The sequence below is a fragment of the Oncorhynchus kisutch genome, linkage group LG22 (assembly GCF_002021735.2).
Source record: "Oncorhynchus kisutch isolate 150728-3 linkage group LG22, Okis_V2, whole genome shotgun sequence".
Taxonomy (NCBI): Eukaryota; Metazoa; Chordata; class Actinopteri; order Salmoniformes; family Salmonidae; genus Oncorhynchus; species Oncorhynchus kisutch.
This window is the reverse complement of record NC_034195.2, coordinates 13538455-13558625: the sequence shown is the minus strand read 5'-3', so window position 1 is coordinate 13558625 and position 20171 is coordinate 13538455. Positions and strand designations below refer to the sequence as shown.

Sequence of the window (20171 nt, the reverse complement as noted above, 5' to 3'; positions counted from 1 at the left end):
AAACCACCCTATTGTGACGAGTTAGCTAAACCACCCTATTGTGACGTGTTAGCTAAACCACCCCATTGGACGTGTTAGCTAAACCACCCTATTGTGACGAGTTAGCTAAACCACCCTATTGTGACGTGTTAGCTAAACCACCCCATTGGACGTGTTAGCTAAACCACCCCATTGTGACGAGTTAGCTAACCCACCCCATTGTGACGAGTTAGCTAAACCACCCCATTGTGACGAGTTAGCTAAACCACCCCATTGTGACGAGTTAGCTAAACCACCCTATTGTGACGAGTTAGCTAAACCACCCTATTGTGACGAGTTAGCTAAACCACCCTATTGTGACGAGTTAGCTAATCCACCCTATCCCCTATAAAGTACACTGCTTTTGACCATAGTTCATAGGCCCTGGTAAAAACAGACTATGTAGGGAATACGGTACACTTTGGGATGTAGTCAGTAATTGATCCCATCTCCTTTTATAGCCCTCTGAAATGCTATACAGCTGTATACATCTTTGGGAGAGGTTTATGTTGGACAGGGGTGTCAAATATATGGCCTGCGGTTTTGACAAAAAAAAATTGAAATTAGTGATGGGGAGAAATCGAACAGTTACATATCGCAATATAATTATGGACAATGGTTTATGAATACTTTTATTCCAAGTACCACATTCTTTTCCTCGATACCTTTGGCTAGCGCTAGTCGGCTGTACCTGCTCTAAAACTTTTTTATCCTATAGCTTGTTCTCCATCTTCTCTCCAACTAGTTTAGTAAATTAATGAATCATGCTCTCTTGTCTCTGCAGCAGACATATTGTAAGCAATATCTTTGCAACGTCAAATTGAAATTAAATCGCCGTATCGAATCGCATTACATATAGAATGTTGAGAATCGCAATACATATCGTATCGGCCCCTAACTATCGTGGCATTTCCCAGTCTTAGTAGAAATGATAATGAACCTATATTCATACCGTTTCTTGACCTTGTCCAGCACGCTAATAATCATTGAAATGAAAGCTAGGCAGTCAGGGAGCATTGAATATTCCCAAAACGATGGATAGAGGGCCACTTTTTTGCGAATTTTGACGGCGAGGGAAATATGAAACACTTTCAGCGCGGCCTTCCGGACATTCTGCAAATGTAATATGCATTTGTTTCTCTTAGCTCTCCATATCGTGATGTGTGTGTCTTTTGAGATGGGCTATTTGTTGTGTGGGGATGCACATGCATGCATCTCAATTACACTGTAGTTCTTTAGCAGACACTTATCAAGAGCCATTTACAGAACGTTCATTCATCTGAAGATGGTTGGGTAAGGCACTTGCATGACGACGGAGGCTGAATTCTTCTGCTGTTCTATGTTCGCTGAATACTGTTACTTCAGTCTGAGACTGCCTTCGTTGGAAGTCGTTTGTGGTGGCCTCAAAATGGGACTCTCAGAACAGTTAGAATGTGTTTGGGTCCTAGAAATCGCCGGGTAGATACTTGGATCCAGACTCATTGCAGAGAAAAAACTAACGTCCGTGGGCGTGGCGAGTTTGGGTAGCCAGGCTATGAAATGTAACCAAGATACATGATGCAGAAAGCCACTAAAATAAAGTATCTGTCAAACCTGGGCTTTAGCTTGCCTGGATGGTAAATGGGCAGATTTTGCACCAGGCAAGCTCAATCAAGCCCAGCTAAAGTATTTGAAATAATTTCAAATAGTATTTGAACCCAGTCTGGTTTGTATGTGTGAGGATGTGACTGCAGCCCAGCCAATGCAGTATGTAGGTCATCTGGCCAGCCAGAAATCCTGATGTCGGAGGAATGAGGGGGAGGTGAAAGAGAGGGATGGATAGTGAGAGAGGGGGAGGATGGATGGAGAGGGAGAGAGGAGATCAAGAGGAGCTTAATCTGTGCCATCATGTAGAAACAGCTGGCTCACCAGTCAATCTTATCATCTCCCTCTCAACTCGAACACACACACATATTGCAGAGCTGCTAGTCATCTGTTGTCAGGGTGTGCCAGACTGTACTTTTCCTAACAGCGGTGTGGTGTTGTGATGGTCATAGGACTGAGAGACAGCGGGGACAATAGGTCAGGGGATCAGCTGCTTTTTAAATGTTTATTTAACCTTTTATTTAACTAGGCAGGTCAGTAAAGAACAAATTCTTAATTTACAATGATGGCCTACCACGGCGAAACCTCCCACCACCCGGACGGCGCTGGACCAATTGTGCGCCGCCCTGTGGGACTCCTGATCACGGCCGGTTGTGACAGCCTGGGATCGAACCAGGGTCTGTAGTGAGGCCTCTAGCACTGAGATGCTGCGCCACTCGGGAGATAAAGGAAGTACCCAACATGGGGCACGAACCCACGACCCTGAGAATAAGAGTCTCATGCTCTACCAACTCACCACTCTCAACTGTTTTTGTATTTTGGCGTTTATCCTACCAGACCACTCAAAATTGTGTGGACAATGGAACCTATTTCGAGTCGTTCACAATTCACATTTGTTGCAAAATTCCATATATAGTGCCCTATGGGTCAAAAGTAGAAGTAGGGTGCCATTAGGGACAAATCCATTGCCATCATAGTCCTGCTACTGGTGTGTGCCGTTTGTTAGCCATTGAATAGCCTGTACCTAGACTACTAATGTATTCTTTTTTGGGGGGCGTGGGGATCGAAGATTGGATCTGACATGGATGCACATTTTTAAACTAAATGCCAGGAGCCCCGGCTGCAATGTCAGCCTAACATTCAGCCATTTAGGCTATGTTATCATGACAAAGTAGGCCTATATATTGTGGACAGGGAAGGGAGAATTACTGTTTGTCAGCAGCAGAACAGATTCAAGTCAAGTAAAGATTAGTTAGATTGTTTGGACAGCTAACTAGCTAATTCATCTAGGCTACATTCACTATGATCAGCTGATAGCCCACACCAGTAGTGGTTGCTTGCTTAGCCTATCATAATTAATCATATACAGTGCCTTGCAAAAGTATTCGGCCCCCTTGAACTTTGCGACCTTTTGCCACATTTCAGGCTTCAAACATAAAGATATAAAACTTTATTTTTTTTGTGAAGAATCAACAACAAGTGGGACACAATCATGAAGTGGAACGACATTTATTGGATATTTCAAACTTTTGTAACAAATCAAAAACTGAAAAATTGGGCGTGCAAGTTAATACTTTGTAGTGCCACCTTTTGTAGTGCCACCTTTTGCTGCGATTACAGCTGTAAGTCGCTTGGGGTATGTCTCTATCAGTTTTGCACATCGAGAGACTGAAATTTTTTCCCATTCCTCCTTGCAAAACAGCTCGAGCTCAGTGAGGTTGGATGGAGAGCATTTGTGAACAGCAGTTTTCAGTTCTTTCCACAGATTCTCGATTGGATTCAGGTCTGGACTTTGTCTTGGCCATTCTAACACCTGGATATGTTTATTTTTGAACCATTCCATTGTAGATTTTGCTTTATGTTTTGGATCATTGTCTTGTTGGAAGACAAATCTCCATCCCAGTCTCAGGTCTTTTGCAGACTCCATCAGGTTTTCTTCCAGAATGGTCCTGTATTTGGCTCCATCCATCTTCCCATCAATTTTAACCATCTTCCCTGTCCCTGCTGAAGAAAAGCAGGCCCAAACCATGATGCTGCCACCACCATGTTTGACAGTGGGGATGGTGTGTTCAGGGTGATGAGCTGTGTTGCTTTTACGCCAAACATAACGTTTTGCATTGTTGCCAAAAAGTTCAATTTTGGTTTCATCTGACCAGAGCACCTTCTTCTACATGTTTGGTGTGTCTCCCAGGTGGCTTGTGGCAAACTTTAAACTACACTTTTTATGGATATCTTTAAGAAATGGCTTTCTTCTTGCCACTCTTCCATAAAGGCCAGATTTGTGCAATATACGACTGATTGTTGTCCTATGGACAGAGTCTCCCACCTCAGCTGTAGATCTCTGCAGTTCATCCAGAGTGATCATGGGCCTCTTGGCTGCATCTCTGATCAGTCTTCTCCTTGTATGAGCTGAAAGTTTAGAGGGACGGCCAGGTCTTGGTAGATTTGCAGTGGTCTGATACTCCTTCCATTTCAATATTATCGCTTGCACAGTGCTCCTTGGGATGTTTAAAGCTTGGGAAATCTTTTTGTATCCAAATCCGGCTTTAAACTTCTTCACAACAGTATCTCGGACCTGCCTGGTGTGTTCCTTGTTCTTCATGATGCTCTCTGCGCTTTTAACGGACCTCTGAGACTATCACAGTGCAGGTGCATTTATACGGAGACTTGATTACACACAGGTGGATTGTATTTATCATCATTAGTCATTTAGGTCAACATTGGATGATTCAGAGATCCTCACTGAACTTCTGGAGAGAGTTTGCTGCACTGAAAGTAAAGGGGCTGAATAATTTTCCACGCCCAATATTTCAGTTTTTGATTTGTTAAAAAAGTTTGAAATATCCAATAAATGTCGTTCCACTTCATGATTGTGTCCCACTTGTTGTTGATTCTTCACAAAAAAATACAGTTTTATATCTTTATGTTTGAAGCCTGAAATGTGGCAAAAGGTCACAAAGTTCAAGGGGGCCGAATACTTTCGCAAGGCACTGTAGTTCATTGTCACACACCGGATAGGTGCAATGAAATGTGTTGTTTTACAGGGTCAGCCATAGTAGTACAGTGCCCCTGGAGCAAATTAGAGTTAAGTGCCTTGCTCAAGGAAACATAGAAAGATTTTTCACCTTGACCTACTACTATGTGTGATGAGTGATTTTGTAGAAAAGTAAAGTAAATCTGCAGTTGCTACATACATTTTTGACTGATACATTAACGATATGTAGCCATTAATTATTGAGGAATATCACTTATAAATGCCTTATGAGTTTAGCTCAACTGTCATAAAATATACGCTTGTTTTACTTCAGTGTTTGTAAACAATGTAAATTGGAGGCCACTGTGTTCTTGGGGACCTTCAATGGTGCAGACATTTTCTGGTATCCTTCCCCAGATCTGCCTCGACACAATCCTGTCTCGGAGCTCTACAGACAATTCCTTCAACCTCATGGCTTGGTTTTTGCTCTGACATGCACTGTCAACTGTGGGCCCTCTATACAGTGTGGGGGGGGGGGAGTAGTATTTAGTCAGCCACCAATTGTGCAAGTTCTCCAACTTAAAAAGATGAGAGGCCTGTAATTTTCATCATAGGTACACTTCAACTATGACAGACAAAATGAGAGAAATAAAATCCAGAAAATCACATTGTAGGATTTTTTATGAATTTATTTGCAAATTATGTTGGAAAATAAGTATTTGGTCACCTACAAACAAGCAAGATTTCTGGCTCTCACAGACCTGTAACTTCTTCTTTAAGAGGCTCCTCTGTCCTACCTACAGCCCACTTAGCTAAGGTAGTGACCTCAGGCTGATGGTGATAGTTGGCTAACTTACCTCCCGCAGTTTCAAGCTAGCTAGCTAATGTCATTTTTTTCCATCAACTATCAATCGGATGGATAGCTTAGCAAATATAGCTTTTTGATTTCTCCTCACATGTAAAGCTGCCTGATACATTAATAGCATCTGTCAAGCTGTTTCATGACTAAGTCAGAAACCAGCTAGCAATTCTATGTTCTTGACTTTTCTTTTTTTTTAACCAACAAAAGTCATGTACACTTATAAAAGAGACTATTACCTTCAAGCAGATAATTTTAGTTGTATTCTAGGACTACAAGCCTAAGAGTAATAGCTATTGTGTGTAGAACCGGTGTCTTCACCAGATGTCATCCCCAGTCAGCTCCTCAGTCTTCACCTGAACAAGTGTCCCAGGCAGAATCGTAGGCTGTGTCATGTACATGAGGGGGCGTGGCTTGCTAGCACACGTGCTTCATCTTTTTTTTTACTCATTAGCAGCCCAGGGGGAAAAATGTTTTATTATTGCCATCTACAAGGGGTGTATATTCTATTTATATTGGTTCATTTAAACTTGAAACATGCCCCCCCCCCCATCTACCAATAGGTAACCTTCTTTGAGGGATTGGAAAACCTCCCTGGTCTTTGTGGGTGAAGCTGTTTCTGAAATTCACTGCTTGACTGCGGGACCTTTAAGATAATTGTTTCTGTGTGGTCCAGAGATGATTTTGCCATTTCATAAAATCATGTTAAACACTGTTATTGCACACATAGTGAGTCCATGCAACTTATTATGTGACTTGTTTAGCAAAATCCTGAACTGATTTAGGCTTGCCACAACAAAGGGGTTGAACACTTATTGGCTCAAGACATTTTAGCTTTTCATTTCTAATTCATTTTGAAAAATGTCTCAAAACAATTCCGCTTTGACATTATGGGGTATTTTAAAGTCAGACTGTAACACAACAACATGTGGGAAAAGTCCAGAGGTGTGAATACTTTCTGAAGGCTCTGTATGTATAGACTGCATTTGGATTACTGTTACAATGACATTTGGGTTGTTATTCCATTTATTTTGTATTTTTATTATTGTTGTACGTGTTTGACATTTTACTGCGTTGTTTGGAGCAAGAAAACATAAGCATTTCGCTGTGTCCACTATAACACCTGCTAAACTGTGTACGTGACCAGTAAACTTTGATTTGATGTGATTGGCTGATTGTTACCGTGTAGAAACAATGGATCATATGACTCGAAACGTCAAACTGTAGCTATGCATTCTAAGAATAGTTCAGTCTCTCCCCTCCTATTTGACACTATTGATAGGAAGTCTCTTTGGCACTATTGATAGTTGACCCATCTCCCACGTGTCCTCCTTTCTCTGTCCCTCCGATTGTGAGCAGTGCGAGTATTAATGGTACGGTTGGAACACGGTGCCTAACTGTGCCTGTCCCAAAGTACTTGGACGTTTAATTGTCTGTTCCTTCCTGTGGCGGAGGTCCAGCTGTGTCTTTCCTTCGCTGCAGTTGCAGTCGTCTCCCTTACACAGGCAGACTAGAGTTACTGCAGCAAAATGCCAGACGCTGTCCCCTCACACTCTATACATATATAGAACCTATAACTCAGCGCACGTTATAACGCATCATAGGCTACGTGACTATGCAAGTGTGTAAGAGTGCATGTCATCGTCAGTACTCACTGCCTCCTCTCTTTCCTGTTCATCTAACGCTACTCTTGAGGGTAGAGGGTCGTCTTACTGTGGTGAAGAAACTCCTGTGATGTTATTCAAACATCTCCAGTCGTGTGTGTGTGTGTGTAAAAGGTTTTGCAGGACCCAGGCCTTAACTGAACCATTGATTCACTGTAATTGTGGGTCTGGGATTGGGAGATGTGTGCTCATTTACTGTTTTCTGCCCCCGGAGGGGTGTGTGTGTATGTGTTAGAGAGAGCTGGGATTGGTCGGTATAGCATTTTTTCCCCCCACTGTACCATGAGCTTGTATAATCCCCTTTAGCAAGGAAAAGCAGACGGACACAGCCACGAAACACACACAAACAATAATACTCCTGCCCTCCAACTGTTTTTGCCTGTCGAGATTGGGTCTGCCAAAAGGTCTCGGCGTCTGGGCTGGTATGGGAAGTGGTCTGTCCTCTCTGTCTGACGCTGGCCTGCCGCCGTGTCTGTGGGCTGTTGTGTAACAATGGAAATAACAGGCGCTCTGCTGCTGCTCTGCAACCCACCCTACACACCCTCTCTCTTACTCTCTCTCGCTCTCTCCTCTTGTCACATACACACACTGCAGCAGCAGCGGGAGACTATTTATAGACCAACCCAGCTAGGGGAAATTTGGGGGAAGGCTAAATTCTCCCACCCTTTCATTTGCTCTCCCTCTCTCGATGTCCCTCCTCTTCCTCACGTCTTTCTCTCTCTCCCGTCTGCCTCACACACACTAAAACGCATTCATTTATATGCTAAGGTTTGAACAGCAAAAAAAGCAGTTGTGTGATGCTCTAGCTCAAAAGCTGTGTCGTCAGGCAGTTGCGCCATATATATCTACATTATAGATCACATTTCTACTCTGAATGTGTTGTAGCTGTGGCCTTTCGAGGCGTCTTTTCTCAACAACTGTGCCCTCATTCACAGAGTGACAGGAGCGAGAGAGACCGAGAAAGAGCGGGATGTGAAGGGGCAGAGAGGAAGTGCAGATAGGGGATGGGCGTGTGAGTGGATTGAGAGATTAAGTGGTAGTAGAGGGCACCTTTTCTTTGAGGAAGAGGAGAAAGAGGGAGCCATGACCGGCTTGAGTTGTACGTCTCCAGCGAGCCTCGGCCTATATATATATATATATAGTGATCTCACTGAATCCCCATAGATCAGTGCTCTTCGACCCGTCATGGAACGCCACATGAAGGAAGAAAGAAGAGCAGCAGGGAGGGGCTAGAGAGAGTGAGCTCGTGTCTGTCCCATTGTGCTCTCTATACTTCCCTTTCTATGTTCACAGCAAATCTAGGCTAAGGTGGAAGCAATACCACCACACTGCCCAAGTCTAGCCGGCCGATCCGAACCTTTCAGATCTGAAAACATTGAATGTTTAGGGCCAAGGGGAAGCGGTAGGGCGTGGAGTGATAGAGGGAGTAGTACGTTGTTTCATTCATTATCGATACACATGCAGAACTCGCTATCCCTAGGGATGCAACTGCTGCTCCTACATAACATCACATTTTTACATTTGAGTCATTTAGCAGGCGCTCTTATCCAGAGCGAATTTCAGAAGCAATTAGGGTTAAGTGCCATCGACCAGATTTTTTTTTCACCTAGTCGGCTCGGTGATTCGAACCAGCGACCTTTTGCTTTTAACCGCTAGGCTACCTGCCACCCCTACGTCACAGTTAAAGCCAAACAAAGGAGTGGGTCATATTTATGGACCAACCCTATTTGGGCGTTAGGGGTCAGACCCTGGCCCAGTTAACTCTGTGTCTTGTGCAGGCTGAGGTCTGCCTTTCCTCTCTAAACATGGTGAGCCTGGTGACTGTCATGCTCTGTGTGGAGTGGCGATGATGTCAGCAAATCGGTGACGGAGAGCCTGTCTGTCACAGACTGGCAATTGTATAGATGGTCGTTCGCATAGACTGGCATTGTGACACGGCCACATTGTGTGGACAGGCTGATGTAGCATAGCTGAGTCGAGCACGGTTCTCTGAAAGTCCAGAACAGTGAGGTGGGAGGAAGCATCATGAGGGAGAGAGAGAAACTGTAGAAATAGATATAAAAGAGACTAAAAGACGGGAAGGGCACTACACGTAAAAGCTGACTTTTTAAATATGAAACAGGGCTGAAGGTGATGTTTTGGGTATCAGTTTGTTTGTTGTATTCGTGTAGTGGTTTAGAAAATGACAAACCTTTAGTCAAGTATTTGATCGAAATCTAATGGTCTGGATTACTCTTCATGCGGTGCTTTACTATTTTTCACCATTTTAGTATTTACAACTTTTAGTATTTACAACATACTAGGCTGTTGTTGTAATCTGGATTGGGCAGAGTGAGTAACAAGTCTCTCTCCTCTCTCCACTCCCCCCAGAGGAAGAGTAGGCAGCAGACAGGATGAAGGAGGAGAACTTGTTTCATCGGAGGATGTCTCTGTCTCCCAATGCCACATCTCCCTCCCCTCCTAAGATCGACCACCATTCTCTGACCCGCAACATGTCTTATGGAGGAGAAAGCGAGCTCTTCCCGCCCAGCCCAGGTAAGGCTGGTGTATTTTCACTAGTAATCAAACTCACCAAAACGGGGAGGAACTACCTAACCTTGTTTGCTACGTTTGTACACTAATGAATACACCCCTTGATATATACTCCACCAGACATTTCCGTAACCACCTTGTGACTTCACCACGCACCGCACAGAGATTTTATTGCATGCACTAGGTTATACCTTTACATTAGCGCCAGGGACGTATTGTTAAGATGAATGTTTGATGAAGTATAAACCCTAAGGGTCACCTTTCAGTCCCAGCAGATTACCACTAGAAATGACTGTAAACCAGTCTATCCAGGGATTGACATTAAGCTCTTCCAGGCTTTTGCCTGTCTGGCAAGTCGAGAGCATTTTTTCCTTTCAGAAACATTGTAGTTACGTGCCCAGTTTTTAGGGGAATGACATTCAGAGCATGCACAAATTGCAGTTGTCTGTTTGTCCGAATGCCTGCCTGTTTACCACACATGATCTGTCTGCTCTGTCTGATTTGTGTATGTGTCCTGTTTGGAGGTATGGAGGCAGAAGGGAATGGTCTGTCCATGATGAGTGACGAGCTCAGCCCCGCCCAGTCGCCTAGCAGCAAGGTAAGAAGACCGCTTCTGATTGGACCTCTGTGTAACAATATCAGGTGGGTTTCCCGATATTGATGGATCTTTAGGATGAGTGATCAGTTTTGCCAGTTTTCCCAAACCACCTTGTTAATCACATCACATGATTGCTGTTCTGGGATCAGCCTCCTCTACCCAAATGTCAATCTTTTTTTATTTATTTGTTATTTATTTTTTCTCCCCTGCTTCGTGATATTGGTAGTTGCAGTCTTGTCCCATTGCTGCAACTCCCCTACGGACTCGGGAGAGGCAAAGGTCGAGAGCCATGCGTCCAAGCTTCTTGACACACTGCTCGTTTAACCCGGAAGCCAGCCGCAACAATGTGACGGAGGAAACACCGTCCAGCTGTCGACAGACTCAGCTTGCAGGCGCCCGGGCCCACCACAAGGAGTCGATAGAGCGCGATGGGACAAGTAAAGCCCCCCGACCAAATCCTCCCCTAACACGGACGACGCTCGGCCAATTGTGCACCGCCTAATGGGTCTCCCGGTCACGGCCGGCTGTGACACAGCCTGGGATCAAACCCGGGTCTGTGGTGACGCCTCAAGCACAGCGATGCAGTGCCTTAGATCGCTGCGCCACTCAGGAGGCCTCCAAATTCCAATCTTAATATGACTATACAATGGAGACACTGGAGCAGTTCTGGAAAAACTGCTTTGTCATATGCCAATATTGAGGCGCTCGCTTTTTAATGTGTACTGAACAAAAATATAAACGCAACATGCAACAATTTCCAAGATTTTACTAAATTACAGTTCATATAAGGAAACCAGTTTATTTATTTATTTATTTATATGAATTCATTAAGCCCTAATCTATTGATTTCACATGACTGGTAAAACAAAATTCAAAAGGCACTCGCACATCTGAGCAATCTAATTTGCAGGTGCATGGCAACAATTGAACAAGATGATGGAAAAAGGAAACCGCACACTGCTCTTGATAGTATCACTGATATTTAATAAGCGTATCGGCCTCACGGCCTTCGTCAGAGCTTTTGTGATTTTTAAAAAATGTGCACCCTTATTTAGACCTAGCCCCACCCACATCCGTTCCACACAGCGAATGGGGTTGAAGGCAAAGGAAAAACAAATAAGTGCTACCAAATATATCAATATGCATTTAATAAATATTACAAAAGTGTATAAATAAGACTTATTAAACACGTCTGTAAAATCACAATGAGGACATAGCAAGTTTTCATTAATCATTGGGTACATCGTATGAAAAACAGTCATCTTAAATAGGGATATAATTCATGTTCAAATTCACAACATAACATACATAGACATTTCATCATTAAGTCCTTTAGGAAATAATGTCTGGAGGGTGAAAATCCAAACACATTCTCTTTTACTCAGAGTATTATTGATATCACCTCTTAACTTTCTCATTTCTCTGGGAATACAAATATGCATTTGTTGTTCACAGATGCCTTAGAAAAAGGTAGGGTTGTTTATCGGAAAACTGGTCAGTATCTCGTGTGACCATTCACCTCATGCAGGGCGACACAACTCCTTTTGTATAGAGTTGATCAGGCTGTTTATTGTGACCTGTGGAATGTTGTCCCACTGCTCTTCAATGGCTGTTTGAAGTTGCTGGATATTGGCGGGGTCGTACACATTGATCCAGAGCATCCCAAATTAGTGCAATGGGTGACATTTCTGAGGACAGATCCTTGCGACATGGGACCGTGCATTATCATGCTAAAACATGAGGTGATGGGCCAGATGAATGGAACTGCACGGTATCTCTGTGGATTCAGATTGCCATCAATAAAATGCAAATGTTTGTTGTCCGTAGCTTATGCCTGCTCATACCATAACCCCACTGCCACCATGGGCACTCGGCTCACAACATTGACATCAACAAATCCCTCGCCCACACAACGCCATACATGTGGTACTGCCAAATTCTGTAAAATGACGTTGGAGGCGGCTTATGGTAGAGAAATTAACATTAAATTATTTGGCAAAAGCTCTGGTGGACATTCCTGCAGTCAGCATGCTAATTGCATTTTCTGTGGCATTGTGTTGTCACAAAACTGCACATTTTAGAGCAGTATTCTATTGTCCCCCAGCACAAGGTGCACCTGTGTAATGATCATTCTGTTTAATCAACTGTCAGGTGTATGGATTATCTTGGCAAAGGAGAAATGCTCATTTACAGGGATGTAAACAAATTTGTGCGCAACATTTTAGAGAATCAAGCTGTTTGTGCTTATGGAACATTTCTGGGATCTTTTATTTCAGCTTTTCAAACATGGGACCAACACTTTACATGTTGCGTTTAAATATTTTGTTCAGTGTACAGTAGGTGCAATGCTTTTCATGAACCTCAACACACAAGTTTGTTTAGACAATTTAGAAATAGGCCTACATACAATGTTTTAGAATAACTATTATGTTATTAGAATTCCCCATTTTATAATTCACACGCCATGCTTGTTTCAGAAAGTGACTCATTTTTATTAAGGGCTATTCATCGTTTAGTCTAACTAATGTAGGTGGCATTCGCTGATTCTAGGCTATATCCGTCATACATTGCATCAGCGCAAAACACAGCACTTATTCCAAGCATTTATTTTCTGTCATGACTCATCAATGATAGCAGTTCCCGTCGATCATTAAGCGTTTCCAGCAGCACGGTGGCAGGTTAAGGTCATGTCCTCCCCCATTGCCCCCGACACACATACATACACACACAGATGTGTGTATGAAGCGATTCTGAACTACATTGAATATCTATGTGGCTTTGACCGATCTCCCACCCAACACCCCTCATAACTCCAGAGACAATAGCGGACTCAACACAGTCACACACAGCTCTAAAACACTCCTGAGTGCCAGTGTGTGAAGGCTCACTTCAGAAATGCAGCGTGGATGTGATTCATGCATAAACACCAGGCATAGTCCGGTCCAATAGGGGTTAAAATGATTGGCACTACTTTTTTCAAAACCTTGCGATAACACTGATCCTTTTTCTAGAATGTTTCATGAGATTGTAGAACACATTGGGTGGGATCTTAGGCCGTTTTTCCATACAGAATCTTTCCAGATCCTTGATATCCATCATCTGGTCATATGGACTGCCCTCTTCTATTCAAACCACAGGTTTTCAATCGGGTTCAAGTCCGGAGATTGATATAGGCATTGCAAAATGTTGATTTTGTCGTCAATTAACCATTTCTTTGTGGATTTTGATGTGTGCTTGGTTATTGTGGTGCTGGAAGATGCACTTGCGTGGCAGAGGCAACCAGGTTTTTGTCTTGAGGTAACTGTCCAGTGTTTCCAGATTTGATGAAATATGACCTATGATGAATTAAAATGAGTGAAATAGTTTCACTTCCAAAAAATGGTAACGGTAATTAAGTATGTTTTAAGTAGCTTTACCATTTCCTCATAGAACAGGACATCATGTTGGCGAGCTGGCCAATCAGCGGTCTACTCTATTTTTAATGACCGGTATACAGTGCATTAGACTATTCTGACCCCTTTACTTTTTCCACATTTTGTTACGTCACAGCCTTACTCTAAAAATTATTACATTCCCCCCCTCAATCTACACACAATATCCCATAATGACGAATAAACTGTTTTTCAGAAGTTCTTGCAAATGTATATACAGTACCAGTCAAACATTTGGACACACCTACTCATTCAAGGGTTTTTCTTTGTTTGACTATTTTCTACGTTTGTAGAATAATAGTGAAGACATCAAAACTATGAAATAACACATATGGAATCATGTAGCAACCAAAAAAGTGAGATTCCTATAAGTAGCCACCCTTTTCCTTGATGACAGCTTTACACAGTCTTGGCATTCTCTCAACCAGCTTCATGAGGAATGCTTTTCCAACAGTCTTAAAGGAGTTCCCTCATACAATAACGTTCAAAAGTTTGGGGTCACATAGAAATGTCCTTGTTTTTGAAAGAAATTTACATGTTTTCATCCATTAAAATAACATCAAATTGATCAGAAATACAGTGTAGACATTGTTAATGTTATAAATGACTATTGTAGCTGGAAACGGCTGATTTTTTATGGAATATCTACATAGGCGTACATTATCAGCAACCATCACTGTGTTTCAATGGTACGTTGTGTTAGCTAATCCAAGTTTAGCATTTTAAAAGGCTATGTGATCATTAGAAAACCCTTTTGCAATTATGTTAGCACAGCTGAAAACTGTTGTCCTGATTCAAGAAGCAATAAAACTGGCTTTCTTTAGACTAGTTGAATATCTGGAACATCAGCATTTGTGGGTTCGATTACAGGCTCAAAATGGTCAGAAACAAAGGACTTTCTTCTGAAACTCGTCAGTCTATTCTTGTTCTGAGAAATGAAGGCTGTTCCATGTGAGAAATGTTCAAGAAACTGAAGATCTCATACAACGCTGTGTACTACTCCCTTCACAGAACAGTGCAAACTGGCTCTAACCAGAATAGAAAGAGGAGTGGGAGGCTCTGGTACATAACTGAGCAAAAAGCAAGGACATTTCTAAGTGACCCTAAACCAGTTTGACTGGTACTGTATATACATTTGCAAGAACTTCAGCAAAAAGCAAAGACATTTCTAAGTGACCCTAAACTTTTGAGCGGTAGTGAGTTGGACCGCATAGTGAAGGAAAAGCAGCTAACAAGTACTCAGCATATGTGGGAACTTCTTCAAGACTGTTAGAAAAGCATTCCAGGTGAAGCTGGTTGAGAGAATGCCAAGAGTGTGCGAAGCTGTCAAGGCAAAGGGTAGCTACTTTGAAGAATCTCAAAAATACAATATATTTTGATTTGTTGAACACTTTTTTTGGTTACTACATGATCCCATATGTGATATTTCATAGTTTTGAGGTCTTCACTAGCCTTCTACAATTCAACAATGTCATGTTTCCTCCAGACGTGACTCTTGGCATTCAGGCCATACAGTTCAATCTTGGTTTCAACAGACCAGAGAATCTTGTTTATCATGGTCTGAGAGTCCTTTCGGTCCCTTTTGGAAAACTCCAAGCGGGCTGCCATGTGCCTTTTACTAAGGAGTGGCTTCTGTCTGGCCAGTCTACTATAATGGTATGATTTGGCGGATTGCTACAGGGATGTTTGTCCTTCTGGAGCTCTGTAAGAGTGACCATCACCTCCCTGACCAAGGCGTTTCTCCCCCGATTACTCAGTTTCGCCAGGCAGCCATTTCTAGAAAAAATCTTGGTGGTTCCAATCTTCAATTTTAGAATGATGGAGGCCACTGTGTTCTAGTGCAGACATGTTTTTGGTACCCATCCCCCAGAACAGTACCGACACAATCCTGTCTTTGAGCTCTGTGAACAATTCCTTCTACCTCATGGCTTGGTTTTTGCTCTGACATTTACACTCAACTGTGGGACCTTGTATAAACAGGTGTGTGCCTTTCCAAATCATATCCAATCAATGTAATTTACCACAGGTGAACTCCAATCAAGTTGTAGAAACATCTCATGGTTGATCAATGGAAACAGGATGAACCTGAGCTCAATTTCGAGTCTCATAGGAAAGGGTCTGAATACTTATGTAAATCAGGTATTTCTGTTCTTAATTTTAATAAATTGCAAACATTTCCAATAATTCTAATAATAATTCTAATAATTTCTAATAATATACATTTTCGAGTAAGTCTAACGTAACAAAATGTGTAAAAAGTCAAGGGGTCTAAAGACTTTTGAATGCACTGTATTTCAACACAGGACAGTTACTTCAAGCCAAAAACCCTGGATCTTCCAGCAAGATACTAACTCCACGGACACATCAAAATCCACAAAGAAATGGTTAATTGATCACAAAATCAACATTTTGCAATGGTCATCTCATTCTCCAGACTTGAATCCCAGTCCATAAGCACAGACAAAGGATATCAAGGATCTGGGAAATGTATGGCGGAATGGTCTAAGATCATGTGTTTTCCAATCTCATAAAACATTATTGAAAAAGGCTCAATGCCGTTATTCTTATGTATTAAAACAGGGGTGCCAATAATTATTTGAAAATCTCTTTATTTGAGGAATTGTATTAGTATATAAAATATCATTTCCACATTTTTTTGGCGCGTACAATGTAGCTCTGTATTTGTTTTCAAGTATTTTTTTTGCTCATCTTTATCAAGGGTGCTAATCATTTTTGACCTCACTCTATATGTGTGAAACCCTGCTTAGGGGAACTGGATTTCTGCTGAACTTATTCCAAAAGTAGCTGGCATATACAGTGCCTTCAGAAAGTATTCACACCAGCTTGACTTTTCCCACATTTTTTGTTACAGCCTTTTAAATTAATTAAATTAAGATTTGTTTATGTCATTGGCCTTCACACTACCCCATACTGTCAAGTGGGGTTATGTTTTTTGACATATTTACAAATGAATAAAACATGAAAAGTTGAAATGTCTTGAGTCAATAAGTATTCAACACCTTTGTTGTGGCAAGCCTAAATAAGTTCAGGAGCAAACATTTACTTAACAATTCACATAATAAGTTGCATGGAATCACTGTGTGCAATAATAGTGTTTAACATTTTTGAATTAATACCTCACACATTGAATTATCTGTACGGTCCCTCAGTCGAGCAGTGAATTTCAAACACCCATTCAACCACAAAGACCAGGGAGGTTTTCCAATGCCTCACAAATAAGAGCACCTATTGGTAGATGGATTAAAAAAAAACTTGAATATCCCTTTGGGCATGGTGAAGTTATTTATTACACATTGATGGTGTATCAGTACACCCAGTCACTACAAACTCGGTTGCCAGAGAGGTAGGAAGCCACTCAGGGATTTCACCATAAGGCCAATGGTGACTTTAAAACAGGTAGAGTTAATGACTGTGATAGGATAAACTGAGGATGGATCAACAACATTGTAGTACTCCACAATACTAATCAAATTGATAGAGTTAAAAGAAGGCCTGTACAGAATAAAAAATATTCCAAAACATGCCCCCTGTTTGCAACAACTTACTAAAGTAATACTGCAAAAAATGTGGCAAAGCAATTCACTTTATGTCCTAAATACAAAGTGTTAAGTTTGGGGCAAATCCAATACAACATTACTGAGTACCACTCTCCATATTTTCAAGCATGGTGGTGGCTGCATCATGTTATGGGTATGCTTGTAATTATGAAGGACTGGGAATGGAGCTAATCACAGGCAAAATCCTAGAAGGAAACTTGGTTGTCGGCTTTCCATCAGACACTGCGATACGAATTCACCTTTCAGCAGGACAATAAACAAAAATGCAAGGCCAAATCTGTCGAGTTGCTTACCGTGAATGTTCCTGAATGGCCAAGTGAAAGTTTTGACTTAAAAAATGAAAATGGTTGTTTTAGCAATGATCACCAACAAATTTGACAGAGCTTGAAGAATTTTAAAAGAATAATGGGAAAATGTTGCTCAATCCAGGTGTGTAAAGCTTTTAGACTTACCCAGAAATACTCACAACTGTAATGACAATTTAAATACATTTTATCCCACGTTGTAACAACGTAATGTTGAAAAACGTCAAGGGGTGTTAATACTTTGTAAAGGCACTGTATGACATCCCAAATGGCACCCTATTACCAACATGGTGCCCTGCTTTTGACCAGAGCCCTATGGTTATTTTGCTGTGTGGTATAACTCAACGTGCAGGCCAGTACAGTAGAGCATTTTCCTATTGATCAGTGTCAGGAGTGGATGGGTCTGTGTACTCACGCTACGCTACTTCACTGTACTCCTGTTTCAGACAGAACCAAAGATCCAGTGCCTTTAACCCTTGGTAAATATGAGCAAAACAGGCTATAAAATACATGTATTTGCTGTTTATCCTCTTGGTCTTTCATTCAAAAAATCTCATATTTAATTTAAGTAAATCTGATTGAATTTTTTTTATGTGAAATAAATTCAATACATATTTTTCTCCAAAACATGTGTGCCACAATTATTGGCACCCCTAGAAATTCTTATGAGAAGAATCTAAATGCAGTATAATCCCATTCATATCTTAAATTTTTTAGTGTGTTTAGGAATACTTAAGTGGTAAGCCATGACTTCCTGTTTCACTGTGTTATAAATATGAGATGACATACAGGCCAAGTTGGTCAACCATCACTATGGGAAAGACCTGAGAATACAGTAATGATGTGCGACAAAAGGTTGTTGAGCTGCGCAAATCAGGAAATGGCTTTGAGAAAATAGCTCAACGGTTGAAAATGCCTATTTTCACTATCAGGACAATAATTAAGAAGTTTAAAGCAACTGGAGATGTTAACAACTGGCCTGGAAGAGGACATGTGTCTATATTGACCCCACGCACAGTGAGGAGGATGGTTCGAGTGGTCAAAACATCTCCAAGGATCACAGCTGGAGAATTGCAGACGTTAGTTGGGTCTTGGGGTCAGAAAGTCTCAAACTATGATCAGATGCCACCTACGTAACCACAAGTTGTTTGGGAGGGTTGCCATAAAAAAGCCTTTGCTGTCATCAAATAACAAACGTTACTGGAACTTTCAATAGGACCGGGTTCTATGGTCAGATGAGACCAAAATTAAGCTTTTTGGAAACACACACCAGAGGTGGGTTTGGCGTAGACAGACAGAAATCCATGCAGAAAGGTACCTCATCCCCACTGTGAAGTATGGTGGTGGATTTTTGATGGCTTTAGAAGCTTCTGATGGGTTAATTGACATAATTTGAGTCAATTGGAGGTGTACCTGTGGATGTATTTCAAGGCCTACCTTCAAACTCAGTGCCGCTTTGCTTGAGATCATGGGAAAATCAAAAGAAATCAGCCAAGACCTCAGAAAAAGTAATGTAGACCTCCACAAGTCTGGTTCATCATTGGGAGCAATTTCCAAACGCCTGAAGGTACCAAGGTCATCTGTACAAACAATAGTACGCAAGTATAAACACCATGGGACCATGCAGCCGTCATACCGCCCAGGAAGGAGATGTGTTCTGTCTCCTAGAGATGAACGTACTTTGGTGAGAAAAGTGAAAATCATTCCCAGAACAACAGCAAAGGACCTTGTGAAGATGCTGGAGGAAACAGGTACAAAAGTATCTGTATCCACAGTAAAATGAGTCCTATATCGACATAACCTGAAAGGCCGCTCAGCCAGGAAGAAGCCAATGCCCCAAAAACACCATAAAAAAGCCAGACTATGGTTTGCAACTGGGGACAAAGAACTAAACTTTTTGGTGAAATGTCCTCTGGTCTGATGAAACAAAAATAGAACTGGTTGGCCATAATGACCATCGTTATTTTTGGAGGAAAAAGGGGGGGGGCTTGCAAGCTGAAGAACACCATCCCAAACGTGACGCACAGGGGTGGCAGCATCATGTTGTGGGGGTGCTTTGCTGCAGGAGGGACTGGTACACTTCACAAAATTGATGGCATCATCAGGAAAGATCATTATGTAGATATATTGAAGCAACATCTCAAGACGTCAGTGAGTTAAAGCCTAGGTCGGAAATGGGTCTTCCAAATGGACAGTGACCCCAAGCATATTTCCAACGTTTTGGCAAAATGGCCTAAGGACAACAAAATCAAGGTATTGGAGTGGCCATCACAAAGCCCTGACCTCAAATCCTTATTTGTGGGCAGAACTGAAAAAGCGTTTGCGAGCAAGGAGGCCTACAAACCTGACTGTTACACCAGCTCTGTCAGGAGGAATGGGCCAAAATTCACCCAACTTATTGTGGGAAGCTTGTGGAAGGCTACCTGAAACTTTTGACCCAAGTTAAACAATTTAAAGGCAATGCTACCAAATACTAATTGAGTGTATGTAATCTTCTGACCCACTGGAAATGTGATGGAAAGAAATCAAAGCTTAAATAAATCATTCTCTCTACTATTCTCTCGACATTTCACATTCTTAAAATAAAGTGGTGATCCTAACTGACCTAAAACAGGGAATTGTTACTAG

The 20171-nt window shown here is 41.8% G+C and overlaps 1 protein-coding gene across 3 annotated transcripts in view; it reads left to right on the top strand.

Annotated features, from left to right (window-relative positions):
• Positions 1-20171, top strand: part of osbpl5 (oxysterol binding protein-like 5) — a 121205-nt gene that overhangs the window by 54535 nt on the left and 46499 nt on the right. For all 3 annotated transcript variants that reach the window (XM_031801272.1, XM_031801271.1, XM_031801270.1), the window contains exons 3-4: positions 9470-9634; positions 10156-10229. In XM_031801272.1, the coding sequence (XP_031657132.1) occupies positions 9493-9634; positions 10156-10229 (216 nt within the window). In that variant the 5' untranslated portion in view covers positions 9470-9492. The remainder of the gene's footprint in view (positions 1-9469; positions 9635-10155; positions 10230-20171) is intronic.